Here is a 22,505-nt window from a genome sequence, read left to right on the forward strand (position 1 = left end):
ATCCTATTCCTCCCTAAAACCTTGTCTGGAGAGCCCAGAATGGTTGTTTGCTTCAATACCCCATGGAAAGGCATTGGACGCACAAGTCTGGTGGCCTGGTCCAGCATAGAGTATAGGCCGCAGCAACTTGCAGTTTTTCCTGCCTGTCCTAGAGCCTGGTGCTCTCCCCAGGTGTGGGTGGTGTAAGAAAAGTGAGGTAGAGAGGCAGACAGGTTGAAACTGCTTTATTGAAACACTGAGCAACCCCAACCTTTCTACCGGTTGAAAGGGGAGTGCATATAGAGGGGCTGGAACACGGACACACCCACACCCACCCACACACTTAGTAGCTACCAAGTTACAGCTATTTTTGTGATTTAACTGGGGGCAGGGTTGTTTTCCATACCCCTGGCATATTGTTTCTGCAGGTAGAGCCCACAATTCCTGGGGCTAAGCAATTCTTTATAGCTTAGGGTTATTGCCCAGTACAGCCTGACTCATGACCTGAGGCTCTTATTACCCAACAGGTGGGACTGGCATTGTTTTGCAGGTAGAGCTGCATACAGGCAGAAAATATCCGTGTAGAGTATAGTGGTGCGCGTCCACTCTAGCCACTGGGCACACAATCATTCCCAAGCTTGTGACGCAGGTTCTCGCACTTGTTCTCAGAAGGCGCACGGGTGTGGGACGGCGCGGAAGGGGGAAGGTCCCGGCTCTGAACACTGAGCGCGCAGAGCAGCAGTTGCAAGGTGCACGCAGTCTCGACTGTCTGTGGCCACACAGTACTGCTAGACAAGTCGGAAGTCTTGGCCATGTTCGCTGAATCAGTCTTCTAAGGCTAGGACGGGTTCGCGGCCATGCCTACACCGGGACGCTTCTGAAAAAGCCTGCTGGGCTCAGGCTGCGAATTGTTCCTGGCACAGCAATAGAACGTAGGACCCTTGGCCCCGCCTGCGCGGCCCGCAGTATTAAGGGTTAGTGGTTTGCGGGCGCCCACGCATGCTCATCTTCTCACAGCACACCCACCAAGCAGCCGCCACCGGAAACGCTTTGCAAACCCACATCTTTGACTTCCGCCCGAGGATCTGGGTGGGCGGGGCTTTTCGCGACCTCACTCTCTACTTCCGGGGCGCAGGCGACGTAGTAGCTTCATCTCTTCCAGCTGCGACACCGGGAGGATCTTGCGCCTTCTGCCGCGTACCTTTTCCTCTACATTTGTCTGCCTCGGCCAACAACACTGCCATGAACAAGAAGAAGAAGCCGTTCCTGGGCATGCCCGCGCCGCTCGGCTACGTACCCGGGCTGGGTCGGGGGTAAGGCAGTAGGCGAAACTTGTACCAGGACGGGTGGCTAGTGCTCTGGAACGCAGCTCGCTCCAGGCCTAGTTGAGAACGATGCTAGTGACCACTAGGGCTATGTAGAGAGATCGCGTCTCGAAACAAAACAAAAGTGCCTGGGGGTAGTGGCGCAGGTCTCTAATCCCATCATTGAGGCTGTGCGCTGTGTGGGTGGTGGGGGTACAGCAGAGGCCTTAGTATCTTTGAGTTAGAGACCAGCCTGATCTACGTAGCGAATCTCAAGACAGCCAGGGCTACATGGCAAGTTCCAGGACAGCCAGGGTTAAAGAAACCTTGTCTCAAAACAAAAACAAGATTAACCTTCACCACCACATAGTCCGGGAGGCACTACGTAATTTGGCATAATGCCTGTCAGACACAGCGGCCTTTTTTGTCAGAATAAGCGGGTACATGAGGCCTGACAGCCACCCTGATATGAAACAGATCTCGGGGATTACACAGGGGTTTGAGCCTCAGTGTTTTGGTGTCTGAAGTAATATGCATAAGCAAGTTGGCTGTAAGGAGCATTTGAGTCTGATGTGTATAATGGGAGTGTGCTACTCCTTTATTCCCTTAAGCATCTTTTCCTTCTAGGATGTGTGACTGTTAGGTCACCTGTTAAAATGCTCACCCCTCTGGACAGGGATGGCCTATGCCTGCCAACCATAAGGTGTTGGGTAAATAAATAGTATTTGTCCTACTTTATGCATTTGATTAGACATTAGTCTCTCTAGAAGGGGGGCATTCGTTCCCATCGTCAGATGACCTGAATTTACTAGAAGAGGTTTGCTGTTTGTATAAATAACATATAAAGGAGAATAGAAGTCAAGAGATATTCAGCAGTGTAGCAAAGAGGGATTTTGAAATGTCAGATTTGGGAGAAGTAAAGAAAAGTGGAGTTTGTGTGAGGCAGTGGTGGCACATGCCTTTAATCCCAGGACTCAGAGGCCAGCGTGGTCTACAGAGCAAGTTCCAGGACAGCCAAGACTATACAGAGAAACCCTGTCTCAAAAAACAAACAAACAAACAGAAAGTGGGGTTTGGTGTAGATACATAAAAAGACAAGTAGGGGACTGGCAAGGTGGCTTGGTGGATAAAGGCTCTGTCAAGTCTGCGTTTGATCCCCAGAATTCATGTGGTAGAGGACTTGAGTTTCATTTCCAGCACCCACATCAGGTGCTTGTAGTTCCAGGGGCTCTGGTATCTTCTGATCTCCACAGGCACATGCATGCATGTGGTGTGTATAAACACACAGCTTCACACACATACACATAAGTAAACAAATGCAAAAGAAAAAGATCAATTCCAGTGAGGCCAGAAAAGAAAGGAATCCAGAATAGAGGGATTTGCTGCAAGAAGAATGGAGCTGGAAGCTATGGGGACCTTAGCTTAGGATAGAGCTCTCATAGTTTATGAGTTACTTTTTTTTTTTTTTTGGTTTTTCGAGACAGGGTTTCTCTGTGTAGCTTTGCGCCTTTCCTGGAACTCACTTGGTAGCCCAGGCTGGCCTCGAACTCACAGAGATCCGCCTGGCTCTGCCTCCCAAGTGCTGGGATTAAAGGCGTGCGCCACCACCGCCCGGCATGAGTTACTTTTTTTCTTTTATGTTTGTTTGATTTTGGTTTTTTGAGACAGGGTTTCTTTATGTACTCCTGTCTGCCCTGGAACTTGTTCTGTAGATCAAGCTGGCCTTGAACTCACAGAGATCAGCCTGCCTCTGCCTCTTGAATGCTGGTATTAAAGGTATATGCTACCACTGCCTGGCTGAGCTACATTTTTGAAAAGAATCACTTGGCAGATTGTGGGTTGAAGTAGGAGTAGGTTGGAGGCAGGGATAATAAATGGATTTCCAGCTGTGGCAGGAATTGTGGTCTTGAGGAGCAATTTGTCAGTAGTATTTGGGGACAGACAAGATGAAGAGAACTCAAGGGAGACAAAGATGATTGTATAGTGTCTCTTATGGAATGGCTATTAATGGCTCATCATCCTGGAACATATAGGAGGAAATCAGTTTGGTCCTGGTTGAAAGTGGAGAGTTCATGCTCAACAGACAATTGAAAATGTGAGACCAGAACTGGAGGAGGAGAGACTTATGAAGGCCTGACAGTGATGTGGAGGAAAAATGGGGACTCCTTGTGGTGAAGAAAAACTATCTCTGACCTACTCATTGTAGGTTAAAAGGTTCAGCAAACAAAGAAGACCAGTAATAGATGAAGTACTAGAATCTTTGGAGGTTCCCAGAAGTATGAGAAGTGATGTTACTAAATGATGATCAGAAGAGAGCATAGGATCAGTGTTGGTATTAATGAATGTTTGTTGGCATCTGTATAAAATGTACGAACTCCAGATATGGGTTTTTCCCATACAGATCAGGGTCACTCAAATAATGATGTCTTTGGGCTTCCTTCAGTGCCACTGGCTTCACCACCCGATCAGACATTGGGCCTGCCCGGGATGCAAATGATCCTGTGGATGATCGTCATGCCCCACCAGGGAAGAGAACTGTGGGAGACCAGATGAAGAAAAATCAGGCTGCTGATGATGATGATGAGGATCTGAATGATACCAACTATGATGAGGTGATTTTTTTTTAAATGGCTTTTTAAAGATTAATTTTCTTTTTCTTTTTTCTTTTTTGGTTTTTCGAGATAGGGTTTCTTTGTGTAGCCTTGACTGTCCTAAACTAGCTCTGTAGACCAGACTGGTCTTGAACTCACAGAGATCCATCTGCTTCTGCCTCCCAAGAGCTAGGATTAAAGCATGTGCTACCATCTCCTCGCATTTTCATTATTTTTAAGTTATGTGTATGAGAATGTCTGTGTACATGATTGTATGTGCCTGAGGTGGCCAAAGGCATTGGATTTCCCCTGGAGATGTAGTTAGAGGTGGTTGTGAGCCTTTTGACCCGGGTCTTCTGAAAGAGCAGTATTTGTTTTGTTTTGTTTCTCTGTTACACATGTTACACAGAGTTCTAGCTGTCCTGGAACTCTGCTTTGTAGAGCAGGTTGGCCTTGAACTCACAGAGATTTACCTGCTTCTGCCTCTCTAGTGCTGAGATTAAAGCCATGCTCCACCATGCCCAGCAGCAGTATATATTCTTAACTGCTGGTCTATCTCTCTAATGCCTAAAAATATTTTTAATTTTTAAAGAAAAAAATCTTTTATTATTTCACAACTTCACAAGTATATACAATGTATTTTCATCATATCTACTCCAGATCTACCCCAATTCTAGTACTTCCTAACAGATCGCCTTCTCATTTTATGTTATTTTATTTTATTTTTTGGTAACCTACTGAGTCGAATTAGTGCTGCCTGTTGGAAGGCTGGGTGATCTTGTTAGCTTTATCTTGTGCGGGTAGCAGTAGGTGCAGTGAGTTCATGGTGCAGGCCATGTCACATCCAGAAGATGGCATTTCCCAGCACTCCTCCCCACCCCTGCTCTTACTCAAGGGGAATGGTATAGATGTTCTATTTAAGAATGAGCACTTGCTGCAATTTTTTTTTTTTTTTTTTAGCACTTTGACCATTTGCTACTTTCTTCATTAACTGTTAGTCACTACAGAAAGATTTTTCTGGTAAAGATTGAGAGCAGCCCTGATCTATGGGTATAAACATAAGCAAAACAATAGAAGTAGGTTCTTCTCTAGGGCCTGTGACCTCCCAAGTCATAGGATTTTGTGCAGGTTTACAGACCCAGGCATGAATTTATTCCAGTGGAGCAGACCTCAAGCATTTGGTTAGCCCTGTACATTTCATGCCTCTATTGCATCCATTGGTAAATCTTGCTTAAAGGGTCTATATTGGAGCTTTCAAAGTTAACTGCTGGGTAATGCCATTAATGATATTTTTCCCTCAGTGGCCTGCAAAGCAACACGTTCCAGCACTATGAAATCTAGCCAGCAGGAAGGAAGTTTCAGATCAATTCCAGCTTGATTGGAATTTTCTATGTCCTGCAACTAAAGTGTGTTGTGATGTTGTATCTTCAGCAGTAGGGTCTTACCATCTTGGTATGGTTGACAACCAAGAGCAGTGGCAATAGCTTGTGTTGTTTTGGGGGCCTTTGGGGCTTTCTTGACCAGTAATTCATGGGGAGGCATCCCATATCTGGTACTGAGATTTGTTGCTCAAATTTCAAAATGGTCTTATAATAAAAAACTCTGGGCCGCCAGGCGGTAGTGGTGCATGCCTTTAATCCCAGCACTTGGGAGGCAGAGGCAGGTGGATCTCTGTGAGTTCAAGGCCAGCCTGGGCTACAGAGTGAGTTCCAGGGAAGGTGCAAAGCTACATAGAGAAACCCTGTCTTGAAAAACAAACAAACAAACAACAAACCCTAGAGCCAGATATTGGGGTAAATGCTGCAAGATAAGAGAGACAAAGGAACAAGCCACAGCTACTTCTCACCTGGCCAACTCTACAAATCCTCTGACTGAATGTCTCTGAGTCCTCAGCTGAAAGGGGTCCAGCCGAAAAAAGGCTTCAGCTGAAAAGGTCTTTAGTTCCTGTCTCCTCACGTCTTATATACCTTTCTCCACCCAGCCATATTACTTCCTTCCTAGTGCTGGGATTAAAGGGTTATGTGCTTCCCAAATACTGGTTGCAGAGGCATGAGATCTCAAGTACTGGGATTAAAGGTGTGTGTCACCACTGCCTGGCTCTGTTTTTCTCTTAGACTGAATCAATCTCATGTAATCCAGGGTAGCTTTGAACTCACAGAGATCCAGATGGATCTTTGCCTCCCATTGCTAGGATTAAAGGTGTGTGCCACCACTGCCTGGCATCTATGTTTAATCTAGTGGCTTGTTCTGTTCTCTGATCTTCAGGCCAATTTTATTAGGGTACACAATATATGACCACAGAGATTTTTAGTTAATGACCCATGTCTATCCATGTTTATACCTATGTTCAAACTCTTTTTTAAAAAATTATGATCTTACCCAGGAGGTAGTGGCACACACCTTTAATCCCAGCACTTGGGAGGCAAAGGCAGGCAGACCTCTGAGTTCAAGGCCAGCCTGGTCTACAGAGTGAGTTCCAGGACATTCAGGGTTACACAGAGAAACCCTGTCTCAAAAAAATAAATAAATAAATAAATAAACAAACAAAAATTATGATGTTGAATTAGCTTACAAAGTAGTGGGTTTCCATAAGAGTTTTTCATATACCTTTACTTTTTTGGTTAATCTACCTCCTACCACCTCCTCTCCCTTTCCCCCACACCCATATTCCCAATTAAATCTTTAACTTCTAATATTCCCTGTGTTCTACTTTCACATTGTATTTACTTTACACATAGAAATACAACTTTGAAAGTCCCACAATCTTTAAAAAACCTTGACATTTGTTAAGTTCAATGACTCTTTAATTTTGGATTCTGTAAAATCAGAAACAAGTTTTGTATTTTTTTTTTAATTCCAAGAAGGAAGAACTAGGACATAGTTACAATCAGATTAAAGTAAAACAAAAACCCAGTAGTGAATACCCCCTGTAGTTGATTATCCAAAATCATCTAAAATTACTCATGATCTTCTAGGCTCCAAAAGGCTTGGGTAGTTCTACTTCTCCAGTTTTGCCATGTGTGGCACACATAGCTTGTGTAGTTAGCTCAGGCTGGCTCTACATCACACATGCCACTATCCTTGGTGGTCATCTCTCCTGGCATCTTCAATCCCAGTATCTTGGGATCTCCACTGCAACTGAGGATATACTTTCACAATAACCTCTCCTGGCCTTTCTTCGGTGTTTCTTTTTTTCTTCCTTTTTTAAAAAAAATTGATTTATTAATTATGTATACAGTATTTTGCCTGCATGTATGCCTGCAGACTAGAAGAGGGCACCAGATCTCATTACTGATGGTTGTGAGTCACCATGTGGTTGCTGGGAATTGAACTCAGGACCTCTGGAAGAGCAGCCAGTGCTCTTAACCCCTAAGCCATTTCTCTCTCTCTCTCTCTCTCTCTCTCTCTTTGGTTTTTTTGAGACAGGATTTTTCCATGTAGTTTTGGTGCCTGTCCTAGATCTCGCTCTGTATACCAGGCTGGCCTTGAACTCACAGAGATCCGCCTGGCTCTGCCTCCCAAGTGCTAGGATTAAAGACGTGCACCACCACTGCCCAGAGTTTTCTTGATGTTTAGTTTCTTGAATTTTTTGTATATTCTTCCTCTCTGTAGGCTATCTCTTGTAGATGCCTCTTTATAGGCTAACTCTTGTAGATGGAGTTTTTCTGTTGGGACCACCAGTTAGTTCTGTCCTGCTAGCCACTCCAAAATAACCGCACAGAGACTTATTAATTATGAATATTTGGACAATAGCTTAGGCTTGTTACTGACTAGCTCTTACACCTTAAATTAACCCATATTTTTACTGGTGTTGTGCCACGTGGCTTGGTACCTTATCTCAGTATAGCATGTTCATCTCCAGCTTCTTCTGCATCTCCTGGCAACTCTACCTTCTTCTACCATAAGCCGCACCTAACTTTTTTCTGCCTAACTATTGGCCAGTCAGCTCTTTATTAACTAGTAAGGGTGATACACATTTATAGTCTACCAAAAGATTGTTCCACAGCAGTCTCTTCATTTGATTGACAGGTTTTTTTTTTTTTTTTCTATATAAAAGCTTTTTAATTTCAGGAGGTGCCATTTGTTGATTATTGGCCTTAATTCCTGAGCAAATGGAGTCCTAGTCAGAAAATCCTTACTTATGCCTATATATTAAAATATACATTTTCCTTTAGCAACATGAGAATTTCAGGCCATGTATTAAGGTTCTTGATCCATTTAGAGTTGATTTTTTTGCAGGCTTAAAGATAAGGAAATCCAGTTCTACTAGTAATATTTGTTCAAGATGTCCTTTGCACAGTACGTGTTTTGGCATCTTTGTAAAGAAAGCATGTATCGCTGGGCGGTGGTGGCGCACGCCTTTAATCCCAGCACTCGGGAGGCAGAGCCAGGCGGATCTCTGTGAGTTCGAGGCCAGCCTGGGCTACCAAGTGAGTTCCAGGAAAGGCGCAAAGCTACGCAGAGAAACCCTGTCTCGAAAAACCAAAAAAAAAAAAAAAAAAAAAAAAAAAAAAAAAAAAAAAAAAAAAAAAAAAAAAAAAAAAAGAAAGCATGTATCTATAGTTGTGTGGCCTTGTATCTGGGTCTTTCATTCTATTGATCTAGGTGTCTGTGTGCCAGTACAATGCTGTTTTTTATCACTATGGCTTTGTAGTATTACTTGGAATCAAGTATGGTGATACCTCCAGCATTGTTCTTTTCATTTAGGTTTGTTTTGGCTATCAGGGCACTATTGTGTTTCTATATGATTTTTTTTTTTTTTTTTGGTTTTCCAGACAGGGTTTCTCGGTGTAGCTTTGTGCCTGTCCTGCAACTCACTATGTAGCCCAGGCTGGCCTCAAACTCACAGAGATCCGCCTGCCTCTGCCTCCCGAGTGCTGGGATTAAAGGCATGTGCCACCACCACCTGGCTCTATATGTTTTTTAAAAGAGTTTTCTTTTAGTTTTAACTTTTTTAAATTAATTAATTAATCAATTAACTTATTATTATTATTATTTTAATGCCGAATGCCATTTATTGAAGGAGGGAGGAGGTCTTAAATACAGGATTATAGCACAATGGGAGAATCGCGGGGGGGGGGGGGGGGGGGGAGGGGGGGCAGAAATATGCTACTGATGTTTTACAATCTTGCATCTAAGCTGTTAATACACAGGATAATAATGCAGGATACACAGACAAGGAACTTCCTTTAAGCATTCAGGAGGGTAAAACCTGGGAGGGAATTAGCATAGGGAGGATATCAAGGTCAAGGTCAGCAAGCAAGGCAACAGTTACCCAAAACAGGGGCCAGGGCCCTACAGGTCCCCTTTTACTAAAAAATGAGCTTCTGACTTAGGTTGCATGGGATGACAGCAGGTCACCTTACCCGTCATGGAGATGCCTGCCCAGGCCACACAGGCGCTCTGTCTTAGGTTGGTGAGCGCCCCCCAGGCATTACCCGTCTCTGAATACTCATTATCATACAGGCTCAATTTTGTGTGAGCTGCAGAGTTAACTGCTGCCAAAGATCTCAAGGTGGTGCTGGGCTTGCAATCTGTGTGTTCAACATAGAAAAGACCAACAGAAGTCCTAACCAACCCATAGCCAGTAGGCTAACGGCAACTGAGCCATTCCCTTCCTTAACGAGCCTTACTGCAAACTGGAGTCCTTGTCAGATGGTATCCCAAAAGCAAATGGAACTTCAGTTTATAAATTTATAATTTTCAAAGCCAATCAAAATGTATATAACTATTGAATTAAATTTATCATGCCCAATATAATGAAAGATTAATTAACTGTGGTAGCTACTTTTGCTGCCAGGGTCTCCACTGTGCTAGCTGTAGTAAGCAATTATGAAATGGTAATCCCAGAAACAGTAGCAGCGGTGGCTGCCTCTGCTATAACAGCAACAATGGCAACAGCAATGTCAAATTCTCTTCTGGAGTGTGTGGGTATCAACTGGCGTGGATACAACTCCAGGAACACGAACCGCCAAGGCCCATTTTTCTTGATCCCAGCACGACTTAATCTGGCAGCTCTGCAAAAGAACAACTAAGAACTATAAAGAAAAAACAGGCAGCTCACAAGGAGCATAACTAATGGTCTTATAATGGCTACATTTAGGCTCATAAATTTTAAGGTATCTTCAAAGGGGGCTAAATGAATTTCAGGAGGCCAATAAATGTTGCACAGATCCACTCCTGAAAAGTAGGTACTACACCAGCTTGAAGAGGATTTTGAAAATGAAAAGGCTTAGCTGGTATGCAACTGTTAATAAATGGAGGTCAGTGACCTTCAGGGTTATCCTTAATCTCCAAGGTGTCTGGGTGACATGTTCTCAAACATACTTGAAAAAGCAGTTACCATACATTACCTTCTGGAGAATCCAACTGCATGGCTACAGTTCCTAGGCTTACGTTAATGCTTGCCAAAGTTGGCCATATTGGGCTCTCAATCCCCATTGGCATCAGAAGGGGAGAGTTTTTCATGAAGACCCAATAGGTCTCTGCCATGTTGTGCTTGATCAGCAGCCATACGGCTCACTCAGTGCTCAGGAATCCAAAGAGGAACCTCATTGTCCTGAGGAAAGATATAAACAGAACCCCAGGCCCACACCAATACCAGATCGGGTCTCCGCCAAGTATTAGTAGGAAGATCCTTCCATTGCTCCAGAGGGTGATTCGCAACAGGAGCCCTCCAGTGTTTATCTGCAGTGGATACTCCAGCAGAATCCACTAATAAAAAATTTAAAATACATAAAACAAGGGAAAGAATAGAATGTGGAGAGGAATGATGAGTCCTTAGTTCCCCCAAATATGTTTTTTTTTATAATTCAAAATTTTCTTTTCTTTTTTAAATTAATTTTTCTATTATCAGCTTGATACAGTATAATGTCTAATCTTAATAGTGAAATGTTTCATTGAGGCTTGCTCAGTAATTGAGTAAAACCAAAACTTATTATACTCATAGTCATTCTAGGGTCCCCCATGCTATATATAGCCTCCATGGTTCTGTGGGTTGTAGTCTGATTGTTCTTTACTTTATATCTAGAATCCAATTATGAGTGAGTACATACTATGACTGTCTTTCTGGGTTTGGGTTACCTCACTCAGGATGATTTTTTCTAGTTCCATCCATTTGCCTGCAAATTTCATGCTGTCACTGTTTTTCTCTGCTGAGTAGTACTCCATTGTGTATATGTACCACATTTTCTTAAGCCATTTTTCAGTTGACGGGCATCTAGGTTGTTTCCAGGTTCTGGCTATTACAAATAGTGCTGTTATGAACATAGTTGAGCATGTATCTTTGTGGTATAAATCAGCATTCCTTGGGTATATGCCCAAGAGTGGGATGGCTGGGTCTTGAGGTAGTTCGATTCCTAATTTTCTAAGAAACCGCCATACTGATTTCCACAGTGGTTGTACAAGTTTACATTCCCACCAACAGTGGAGGAGTGTTCCCTTCGCTCCACATCCTCTCCAACATTGACTGTCATTGGTGTTTTTGATCGTAGCCATTCTGACAGGTGTAAGGTGGTATCTCAGAGTCGTTTTGATTTGCATTTCTCTGATGATTAAGGATGTTGAGCATTTCTATAAATGTCTTTCAGCTATTTGTGATTCTTGTTTTGTGAATTCTCTGTTTAGCTCTTTAGCCCATTTTTTAAGTGGATTGTTCAGTATTTTGATGTCTAGTTTCTTGAGTTCTTTATATACTGTGGAGATCAATCTTCTGTCAGATGTGGGGTTGGTGAAGATCTTTTCCCATTCTGTTGGCTGTCTTTTTGTCTTATTGACTGTGTCTTTTGTCCTGCAAAAGCTTCTCAGTTTCAAGAGGTCCCATTTATTAATTGTTGTGCTCAGGGTCTGTGCTGTTGGTGTTATATTTAGGAAGTGGTCTCCGGTGCCAATGCGTTCAAGAGTACTTCCTACTTTCTTTTCTCTTAAGTTTAGTGTAACTGGATTTATGTTCAGGTCTTTGATCCACTTGGGCTTGAGTTTTGTGCATGGTGACAGATATGGATCTATTTGTAATCTTTTGCCAATTTGTAACGTTATGCCAGCACCATTTGTTGAAGATGCTTTCTTTTTTCCATTGTATAGTTTTGGCTTCTTTGTCAAAAATCAGGTGTTCATATGTGCATGGATTAATGTCAGGGTCTTCAATTCGATTCCATTGATCTGTATGTCGGTTTTTATACCAGTACCAAGGTGTTTTTATTACTATAGCTTTATAGTAGAGTTTGAGGTCAGTGATGGTGATGCCTCCAGAGGTTGCTTTTTCATACAGGATTCTTTTAGCTATCCTGGGTCTTTTGTTTTTCCATATGAAATTGAGTATTTTTCTTTCCAAGTGTGTGAAGAATTGTGTTGGGATTTTGATGGTGATTGCATTGAATCTGTAGATTGCTTTTGGTAAGATTGCCATTTTTACTATGTTAATCCTACCTATCCATGGGCTTGGGAGATCCTTCCATTTTCTGATATCTTCAATTTCTTTTTTTAGAGATTTAAAGTTCTTATCAAAAAGGTCCTTCACTTGTTTAGTTAGTGTTATCCCAGGGTATTTTATATTATTTGTGGCTATTGTAAAGGGTGATGTTTCTCTGACTTCTTTCTCAGCCCTTTTATCATTTGTGTATAGGAGAGCTATGTGGGAGCCCGTTCTTGGGTTCCTCGTGGCTTTACCCAGCAGGTCCGAATAGAGGATGATCAGGACCACGGGCCTGAGTGCAGGTGTCTGAGATGGTCTGCACTTGGCTGTGCTGGGGGAGGAGGTCTTTTGCTCCACCCCTTGGTGTCTCTATAAAAACCCTGGGCCAGAGACGGTCGGGGCCCGTTGGAATAGGTTCCAGGCCCTCTCGAGGCTATCCTTTATTTTCTATCTGTTTATCTCCACAAGATTCTCTGCTATAAATCCTTCTATCTAATATTTCCTGCTGCTCGCACTCAAAACTCTGGGAAGCTGTGGGGGTGGTGGGTAAACACCCCACAGAGCTACTGATTTTTTTTGAGTTGATCTTATATCCTGCTACTTTACTGGAGGAGTTTATCAGCTGTAGAAGTTCCCTGGTAGAATTTTTGGGGTCACTTATGTATACTATCATATCATCTGCAAATAGTGAGAGTTTGACTTTTTCCTTTCCAATTTGTATCCCTTTGATCTCCTTTTGTTGTCTTATTGCTCTAGCTAGAACTTCTAGTACTATATTGAATAAATATGGGGAGAATGGACAGCCTTGTCTTGTTCCTGATTTTAGTGGTATTGCTTTGAGTTTCTCTCCGTTTAATTTGATGGTGGCTGTTGGCTTGCTGTAAATTACCTTTATTATGTTTAGGAATGTTCCTTGTATTCCTGATCTCTAAGACCTTTATCATGAAGGGGTGTTGGATTTTGTCAAAGGCTTTTTCAGCATCTAATGAGATGATCATGTGGTTTTTTTTTTTTCCTTTCAGTTTGTTTATATGGTGTATTACATTGACAGATTTTCGTATGTTGAACCATCCTTGTGCCCCTGGGATGAAACCTACTTGGTCATGATGGATAATTTTTTTGATGTATTCTTGGATTTGTTTTGCCAATATTTTGTTGAATATTTTTGCATCAATGTTCATGAGGGAGATTGGTCTGTAATTCTCCTTGTTGCATCTTTGTGTGGTTTGGGTATCAGGGTAATTGTAGCCTCATAAAAAGAGTTTGGTAGTGTTCCTTCTGTTTCTATTGTGGAACAATTTAAAGAGTATTGGTATTAGTTCTTCTCTGAAAGTCTGGTAGAATTCTGCACTGAAACCATCTGGTCCTGGGCTTTTTTTGGTTGGGAGACTTTTGATGACTGTTTCTATTTCTTTAGGGGTTATTGGTCTATTTAAATGGTTTGTCTGGTCTTGATTTAATTTTGGTATGTGGTACCTATCCAGAAAATTGTCCATTTCTTCCAGATTTTCCATTTTTGTGGAGTACAGGTTTTTGAAGTATGACCTGATGATTCTCTGGATTTCCTCGTTGTCTGTTGTTATGTCTCCCTTTTCATTTCTGATTTTGTTAATTTGGGTGATCTCTCTTTGCCTTTTGGTTAATTTGGCTAGGGGTTTGTCTATCTTGTTGATTTTTTTCAAAGAACCAACTCTTTCTTTCATTGATTATTTTTTTTGTATTGTTCTTTTGGTTTTTATTTTGTTGATTTCAGCCCTCAATTTGATTATTTCCTGGCGTCTATTTCTCCTAGGTGAGTTTGTTTCTTTTTGTTCTAGAGCTTTCAGTTGTGCTGCTAATTCATTGGTATGGGATTTCTCCATCTTCTTTATGAATTTTCCTCTTAGCCCTGCTTTCATAGTGTCCCATAAGTTTGGGTATATTGTACTTTCATTTTCTTGAATTCTAGGTAATCTTTAATTTCTTTCTTTATTTCTTCCTTGACCCATTGATGTTTCAGGTGGGCATTATTCAGTTTCCATGAGATTGTAGGCTTTCTATATTTTTTGTTGTTGTTGAAGTCTAACTTTAAGGAATGGTGGTCCGATAAAATACAGGAGGTTATTCTAATTTTTTTTTGTATCTGTTGAGATTTGTTTTGTGACTAAGCATGTGGTCAATTTTTGAGAAGATTCCATGGGGTGTTGAGAAGAAGGTATATTCTTTTGTGTTAGGATGGAATGTTCTGTAGATATCTATTAAGTCCATTTGAGTCAGAGCATCTGTTAGGTCCTTTATTTCTTTGTTAAGTTTCAGTCTGGTAGATCTGTCTTTTTGTGAGAGTGGTGTGTTGAAATCTCCCACTACTAATGTGTGGGGTTTGATGTGCGTTTTAAGCTTTAGTAATGTTTCTTTTATGAATGTGGGTGCCTTTGTATTTGGGGCATAAATGTTCAGAATCGAGATTTCATCTTGGTGGATTTTTCCTGTGATAAATATGCAATGTCCATCCTGATCTCTTTTGATTGATTTTAGTTTGAAGTCTATTTTATTAGATATTAGGATAGCTACACCAGCTTGTTTCTTAGGTCCATTTTCTTGGAAAGCCTTTTCCCAGCCCTTTACTCTGAGGTAGTGTCTGTCTTTGAAGTTAAGGTGTGTTTCTGGTATGCAGCAGATGGATGGATCCTGTTTTCTTATCCATTCTTTTAGTCTGTGTCTCTTTATAGGTGAGTTGAGACCATTGATATTGATGGATATTAATGACCAGTGATTGTTAATTCCTGTTATTTTTTGTGGTTGTGTTGTGTTGTCCTTCTTTGGTGTTTGTTGGTGTGGGATTATCTATTGCCTGAGTTTTCATGGGTGTGTTTAGCTTCTTTGGGTTGGATTTTTCCTTCTAGTGCTTTCTGTAGGGCTGGGTTTGTGGACAGGTATTGATTAAATCTGGTTTTATCCTGGAATATTTTGTTTACTCCGCCTATGGTGATTGAGAGTTTTGCTGGGTATAATAGTCTGGATTGGCATCCGTGGTCTCTTAGTGTCTGCATGAGATTTGTCCAGGACCTTCTAGCTTTCATAGTCTCTATTGAGAAGTCTGGTGTTACTCTGATGGGTTTGCCTTTATATGTTACTTGGTCTTTTTCCTTTGCGGCTTTTAATATTTTTTCTTTGTTCTGTATGTTTAGTGTTTTGATTATTATGTGGTGAGGGGATTTTTTTTTTGGATCCAGCCTATTCGGTGTTCTGTAAACTTCTTGTATCTTCATAGGTATTTCTTTCTTTAGGTTAGGAAAGTTTTCTTCTATGATTTTGTTGAATATATTTTCTGTGCCTTTGAGTGGTATTCTTCTCCTTCTATCCCTATTATTCTTAGGTTTGGTCTTTTCATGTGTCCCAAATTTCTTGGACGTTTTGTGTTATGACTTTTTTGTCTAGTGTTTTCTTTGACTGACGAATCTATTTTCTCTATTGAGTCTTCAGTGTCAGAGATTCTCTGTTCCATCTCTTGCATTCGGTTGGTTATGCTTGTTTCTGTAGTTCCTGTTCATTTAGTCAGGATTTTTATTTCCAGCATACCCTCAGCTTGTGTTTTCTTTATTGTCTCAATTTCATTTTTCAGATCTTGGAATGTTTCTTTCATCTGTTTAATTACTTTTTCTTGGCTTTCTTTGATTTCTTCCAATTTTTTGTTTGTTTTTTCTTCCATTTCTTTAAGGGAATTTTTTATTTCCTCTTTAAGGGAGTTTTTCATTTCCTCTTTAATGGAGTTTTTCTTTTCCTCTTTAAGGGAAATTTTTTTTTTTTTTTTTTTTTTGTTTTTGTTTTTTCGAGACAGGGTTTCTCTGTGTAGCTTTGCGCCTTTCCTGGGACTCACTTGGTAGCCCAGGCTGGCCTCGAACTCACAGAGATCCGCCTGGCTCTGCCTCCCGAGTGCTGGGATTAAAGGTATGCGCCACCACCGCCCGGCAAGGGAAAATTTTATTTCCTCTTTGATGGAGGTTTTCATTTCCTCTTTAAGGGAATTTTTTATTTCCTCTTTAAGGGAATTTTTTATTTCTTCTTTAAGGGCCTCTATCATCTTCTTAAAGTCATTTTTAGGATTGATTTCTGTTTCTTCTGCCTTGGTATTTTCAGGTCTTGCAGGTGTAGAATCACTAGGTTCTGATGTTGTCATATAGGTCTTTATGTTGTTGCCTGTATTTTTGCACCGGTGTCTACTCATCTCTTCCTCTGCTTGGTGTAGGCAATGTCTGTGTCTGGAGGTGCCTCTCTTGTTCTAATTTTTAGTCTTGGGCCACTAGGAGTTCTTGGTGAAATTGGGGCTGTTGGGCTCTGTTTCTTCAGGAGCGGCTTAGTCAAATCAGTGTTAGTGGGTTCTGTCTCTGGGAGCAGTTGTTCCTAGTCGGTGTAGGATGTGCTTAGGGTTTTTAGTGGTTGTTAGGTTTGTAGGGATTAGTTTTTTGTTTGTTTGTTTGTTTGTTTGTTTTTTTGGGGGGGGGGAGCAGGGAAAGGTAGCTGTCTGGTCCCTGGGACTCCAATAGGTAGGGCCTAGGGGCTAGAGACCTGATCTGTCGGTCTGGAGATGGGAGCTTACCTGTTCTTAGTCAGTGAAGTGTATACTTATGATTCTGGTGATCTGGTTCAGTGACTGGGCGACGCCTCCTTTTGTGTTCTCAGGTCACATTTTGCTCATTTGTCAACTCCTCACCTGATCTTGTTTCCTCAGACTTCAAACTGTAGGATTCTGAATCCTCTCCCGGATGGATTTCAGCTGAGCAGGGTAGTCTTATCAACACCTCCAAGTTGTTGGGTTTTGCAGGACCAGCAGCTGGGCCCTGAGTGTTCAGACAGAGTGTTCAGATCTGTTCTGGTCTCATCCCATGGAGATGGCTCCTTCCCCAGGTGTTGAGATTAAAGGCGCATCCCTGTTCCAAGCTCTTGATTAAGAGCTTGTTTTCACTAACTCCTGGGCAGGTAATAGCTCAGTTTCTGGTCTTTATTACAACTGCGTCTTGGCTGCCGGCTGCCGCCTTCACCTGCCTGCCTGTCTGTTTGTCTCTGCCAAGAGTTTTCGTGTGTGTGTGTGTGTGTGTGTGTGTGTGTGTGTGTGTGTGTGTGTGTCTGTCTGTCTGTCTGTCTGTCTGTCTGTCTGTAGCAAGAATCTTAAAAGGTCTTACTAATAAAAACAAACCCAGAGCCAGGTATTGAGGTGAACGCTGAAAGATCTGAGAAAAAGAACAAGCCACATCCAACCTCACCTCTCCAACTTCTTAGCTGATCTTATTTCCTCAGACTGAAAGCCTCTGAGTCCTCATCTGAATGGATTTCAGTTGTACTGCTGCTCAAAAGCCTAAAAGCTTAAAAAGACCTCTAGTTTCTGGTCCTCATGCTTTATATACCTTTCTGCTTCCTGCCATCACTTCTTGGGATTAAAGATGAGTATCCTTTCCCAGCAAGACATGAGATCTCAAGTGCTGGGATTAAAGGTGTGTGCCACCACACCTGGCTGTATTCCTAGTGTGGCCTTGAACACACAGGGATCCACACAGATGGTATGTGTGCCACCATTTTCTGGCCTCTATGTCTACCTAGTGGCTGTTCTGTTCTTTGACCCCAGATAAGTTTATTAGGGTGCACAATATGTTGGGGCACACAATATCATCACATGTGTCTATGCATGTTTGTTTGCAACTTGTGTGCATGTGCCAAAGGAAGGCCAGAAGAGGGTGTCTGATCCTCTGGAGCTGGAGTTACAGGTAGTTGTGAGCTGCTGAACATGGGTACTAGGAATAGAATCCAGGTCTTCCTCTGCAAGAGCAGCAAACACTCTTCAACTGCTGAGTTACATGTTCAGCCCATCTCCAGGATTTTTAAGATTTTTTTTTCTATTTCTGTGAAGAATGTTAATGGAATTTAGAACATTTATTTATTTTAATTTTTTATTTGTGTACATATGTACATGTCCACCAAAGCCAGAAAAGAGTGTCAGATCCCCTGGAGCTGGAGTTATAGGTGGGTGTGAGTAACTGATGTGCATGCTGGAAACTGAACTTGGGTTCTTTGGAAGAGCAGCAGTAAGTGCTGTTAACTGCTGAGCCATCTCTTCAACTGTCACTGGAATTTTGATTCGGGCTGCATTGAATGCTTAGATTGCTTTTTGATAAATAGCCATTTTCACAATGTTTCCAATCCATGAGCATAGGAAGTCTTTCCATCTTCTAGTGTCCTTAGTTTTTTTCTTTAGTGTTTTAAAATTTTCATTATAGAGAGCTTTCAATCCTTGATTAGATTATTTGTGTGTGTGTGTGTGTTTGTGTTTAGGCTATTGTGAATAGGATTGTTTCCTTGTTTCATTGTTATGTAGGAAGACAACTGAGTTTTGTATGTTAATTTTTGTCCTGTACAATTCTAATAGTTTTCTGGTGGAGTCCTCAGGGCCTCTTATATATAGAAGCATATCATCTGTAAATAGAGATATTTCTTCCTTTCCTATTTGTATTCCCTTTACTTTCTTACTACTGTAGTAAAGACTTACTGTATTTTATATTGAATATGAGTGTTGTTCCTGATTCCAGTGGAAATGCTTTTGAGTTTTCCCCAGTTTAATATAGTTGTTACAGGTTTGTTGTATATAGCTTTTGTTGAGATGTTCCTTCTATTCCATGTTTCATTTTGACTTTTAACATGAAGGGGTGTTAGATTTTTTTTTAAAGCCTTTTCTGCATATAATCAAAATTCCCATGTCACTTTTGTTTGTGAATCTGTTTATTAAATGTATATTTTTTTTAAAAAAGGAAAAAATGTATATTTTTAATTCTGTGTATATATATGTCAGTGTATGGGTATATATTGGATTTCTTGGAACTGGAGGTACAGGCAGTTGTGAGCTGCCTGATTTGGGTGCTGGGACTCAAACTCCGGACCTCTGCAAGAAAAGTGTACATTCTTAACCTCTCCATCTCTCCAGCCCCTATTTTATTTAAATTGTGATGAGCATTCATACAAATGCCTGTGGAAGCCAGAAGCTGGTATTGAAGCCCTCTGGAGTTAGAGGCAGTTGTAAGCTGCTTGATGTGGGTACTGATCTATGTAAGTAAATTGCAAAACATGAGTTTTGCAACTCTGGGTTTGGTGTCCCAGGTTTCAGCACCAAAAATGTAGGTAAATTGGCTGTAAAACATGATTTTTGGAACTCTGTGGGTTTGGTGTCCCGTGTTTCAGCACCAAAAATGTAAGTAAATTGGTTGCAGCAACTCTGGGTTTGGTCCCAGGTTTTGGCACCAAAATGTAAGTTTTGTAACTCTGGGAAAGGTGTCCGACTACCTGGGAAGTCAGGCAACACCTTGAGCTGCTTAGGACAGCTCTGATGGCCGAACTGCACGGAGACAGTTCAGCCCTGGAGGGCAAGGTATCCTGGACACCTGGAGCTGCTCAGAACAATAGCTCTTCCCTGAAGATGTCCCAGACACCTGGAGCTATTTAGCACAACTCTGAGCAAAACTGTGTTTCTTTCTACCCTGATCTGAGCCATCTTTCCCTAGTTCGGGCCTCTAGGGTCAGGGTGGGTTTCTTTAGCCAGCCCCTTTTTCCTACAATCTGGAAATTGAGAACATTAATATTAAGAGTTCTTGTTGTGTGGTGGTGGAGCACACCTTTAATTCCAGCCATCAGGAGGCAGAGGCAGGCTGATCAAGTTCTAGGCTTGCCTGGTCTACAGAGCGAGTTCTAGAACAGTCAAGGCTACACAGAGAGACCATCTCAAAAAAGCAAAAACAAACAAACAAAAAACAAAAAGAAATTCAGAGTTCTTATAGAATGGTATGTATGGATTTCTGTCATTTTGTTGATTTTGTAGTGTATTTGTTTTCTCTTCCTCTCTTGCTTAACTATAAATAGCAAGGTTTATTCTTTCTTGTGGCCTCATGGGCAATCTAACTGGGGAATATACAAATAAAAACAAAACCATCATAAGACAGAAATGCAAATTAAATAATAGAAAATAAGAAATAAAAATGCTATAGAATGCATTGCTGGCATAGCTGTGTTCTTAATTGAAAGGTAAAGTTCTTGATGAGATGAACTTTACCTTTAACTTCCACAGGAAGGAGCTGACGAGCTACCATAGGAAGGGAACTCAGGTTCATTTTCCATCTTTAGCAGTATATGAGAGAGAGAACAGTAAAAACACAAAGAACTAGGTACTACTTTTGTCTCTTTTTGTAAGGAAATACACTTGTAGGTTCAGAACACTACATGCTGGTGTTTTTCCTGGATGTTTTTTAGTGATAGTGCTGATGCTGACTTAACTTCATTGTTGAACTTCTTTGTTGTTTGGTACAGTCAACTGAGGTCTTTTTTTTTTTTTTTTTAAAGATTTATTTATTTATTATGTATACAGTGTTCTGTCTGCATGTATGCCTGCAAGCCAGAAGAGGGCACTAGATCTCATTACAGGCGATTGTGAGCCACCATGTGGTTGCTGGGAACTGAACTCAGGACCTCTGGAAGAGCAGTTAGTGCTCTTAACCACTGAGCCATCTCTCCAGCCCTAAGTGTTATCATTTCTTTCTTCTTTTTTTTTTTTTTAGAATTATTTATATTTTATGTATGAGTGTTCTGCACACCAGAAGAGGGCATCGTATCCTCTTATAGATGGTTGTGAGCCATCATGTGGATGCTGGGAATTGAACTCAGGACCTCTGGAAGAACAGCCAGTGCTCTTAACCACTGAGCCATCTCTCCAGCCCCTTTCAAGAGTTTTTAAAGCATGTCTAAGGAACATCTTTCCTTTGAGAAAAAAACGTTTTGTATAATGTTAATTTTGAAATAATTTTAAACTTGGAGAAACTTGGAAAAATAGTATCCCTAAAATATTTGAAAAGGGGCCGGAGAAATGGTTTGGTGGTTAAGAGTAGTTGCTGCTCTTCTGAAGGACTTTAGTTCAGTTCCCAGCACCAACATCAGGCTATTCACACTATTTGTAACTCCATTTCCAGGGAATCCAATGTCTTCTTCTGACCTCTGTGGTTGTCTGAATACGTAGGCCTACAAATACGTGAGTGTACGAGTGTGCACACATACACAAAAGTGCTTGAGCACACACATACACACATGCGTGCGCGCACATGTAGATAAAAATAAAATAAAGCAGTTGTGGTGATGCATGCCCTTAATCCCAGTACTTAGCAGCAAGGGTAGGTGGATCTCTGAGTTCGAGGCTAGCTTGGTCTACCTAAAGTATTTCAGGCCAGTCAGGGATGAATAGTGAGAGCCTGTCTTAAAATAAATAAAATATTTAGAATAAATGAAAGGAATTACTAGGCATAGTGGCCCGTGCCTTTAATTCCAGCACTTGGGAGGTAGAGGCAGGTGGACCTATGTGGATTCAAGACTAGCCTGTTCTGCATAGCAAGTTCCATCCAGGCCAGCCAGAGCTACATAGTGAGACCCTGTCTCAGGAAAAAAAAAGTTCTTACATACTATCTCCATTTTGTCTCATCTTATACAATTTTAGTAAATTATAGAAACCTTTTAATCTATTGACACTATATTATTAACTAAGCTACAGATTTTATTTCAATTTTACAGTGTTTCTATAAATGTCTCTGTCATGAACCTGGTCCAGGATTTCCCGATGTATTTTGTCTTCTTAGTGTGCTGGTTAATTTTAACTGTCAGTTGACATAATCCAGAATTACCTGGGAAGAGAGTCTCAATAAAGAAATTATCAGAATCAGGCTGACCTGTGGGCATGTCTGTTGGGGTTTGTCTTGATTATTGATCACGGTGGAAAACACACCCTGAATGTAGGTGGTACCATTCCATGGGCTGAGCCCTGAATTGTGTAAGGGTGAAGAAAACTAGCTGAGTAGAAGCAAGTGAGGGTGGGTTTATTTTCTGCCCTTGACTGGATGTGTGTGGTCAACTCCCTCGAAGCCTCTCCCTCCATGATTTTCCTGCAGTGATGGTCTGTAACCTGGAATTGTCTGTCAAATAAACCCTTTCTTCCCTAAATTTACTTTTTTGTTGTTGTTTTGGTTTTCACCACAGCATTGGGTAGCCTTAACTGTTCTGGAACTCACTCCATAGAACATGCTGGCGCTGAACTGAAGATCTGCCTGCCTCTGCCTCCCGAGTACTGGGATTGAAGGCATGTGCCTCCACCACCCAGCTCCTAAATTGTTTTTTAGTCAGGGTATTTTGTCACAGCAACAGGAAAGTATGCTTAGTTTCTTC

General features: G+C 41.4%; 1 protein-coding gene across 3 annotated transcripts in view; it reads left to right on the forward strand.

Annotated features, from left to right (window-relative positions):
• The first annotated feature begins 1,052 nt into the window (after positions 1-1,052).
• The window catches only part of Prpf6 (pre-mRNA processing factor 6), an 88,836-nt gene continuing 67,383 nt past the window's right edge, over positions 1,053-22,505 (forward strand). The window contains exons 1-2 of one of the 3 annotated variants that reach the window (XM_006994585.4): positions 1,053-1,292; positions 3,727-3,895. In XM_006994585.4, coding sequence (XP_006994647.1) covers positions 1,222-1,292; positions 3,727-3,895 — 240 coding nt within the window. In that variant the 5' untranslated portion in view covers positions 1,053-1,221. Of the gene's footprint in view, positions 1,293-3,726; positions 3,896-22,505 lie in introns of those variants that run through there. The other 2 variants (XR_006071765.2, XM_076571425.1) reach the window with 2 other exon arrangements.

This window comes from Peromyscus maniculatus, chromosome 4 (genome assembly GCF_049852395.1).
Source record: "Peromyscus maniculatus bairdii isolate BWxNUB_F1_BW_parent chromosome 4, HU_Pman_BW_mat_3.1, whole genome shotgun sequence".
Classification (NCBI taxonomy): Eukaryota; Metazoa; Chordata; class Mammalia; order Rodentia; family Cricetidae; genus Peromyscus; species Peromyscus maniculatus.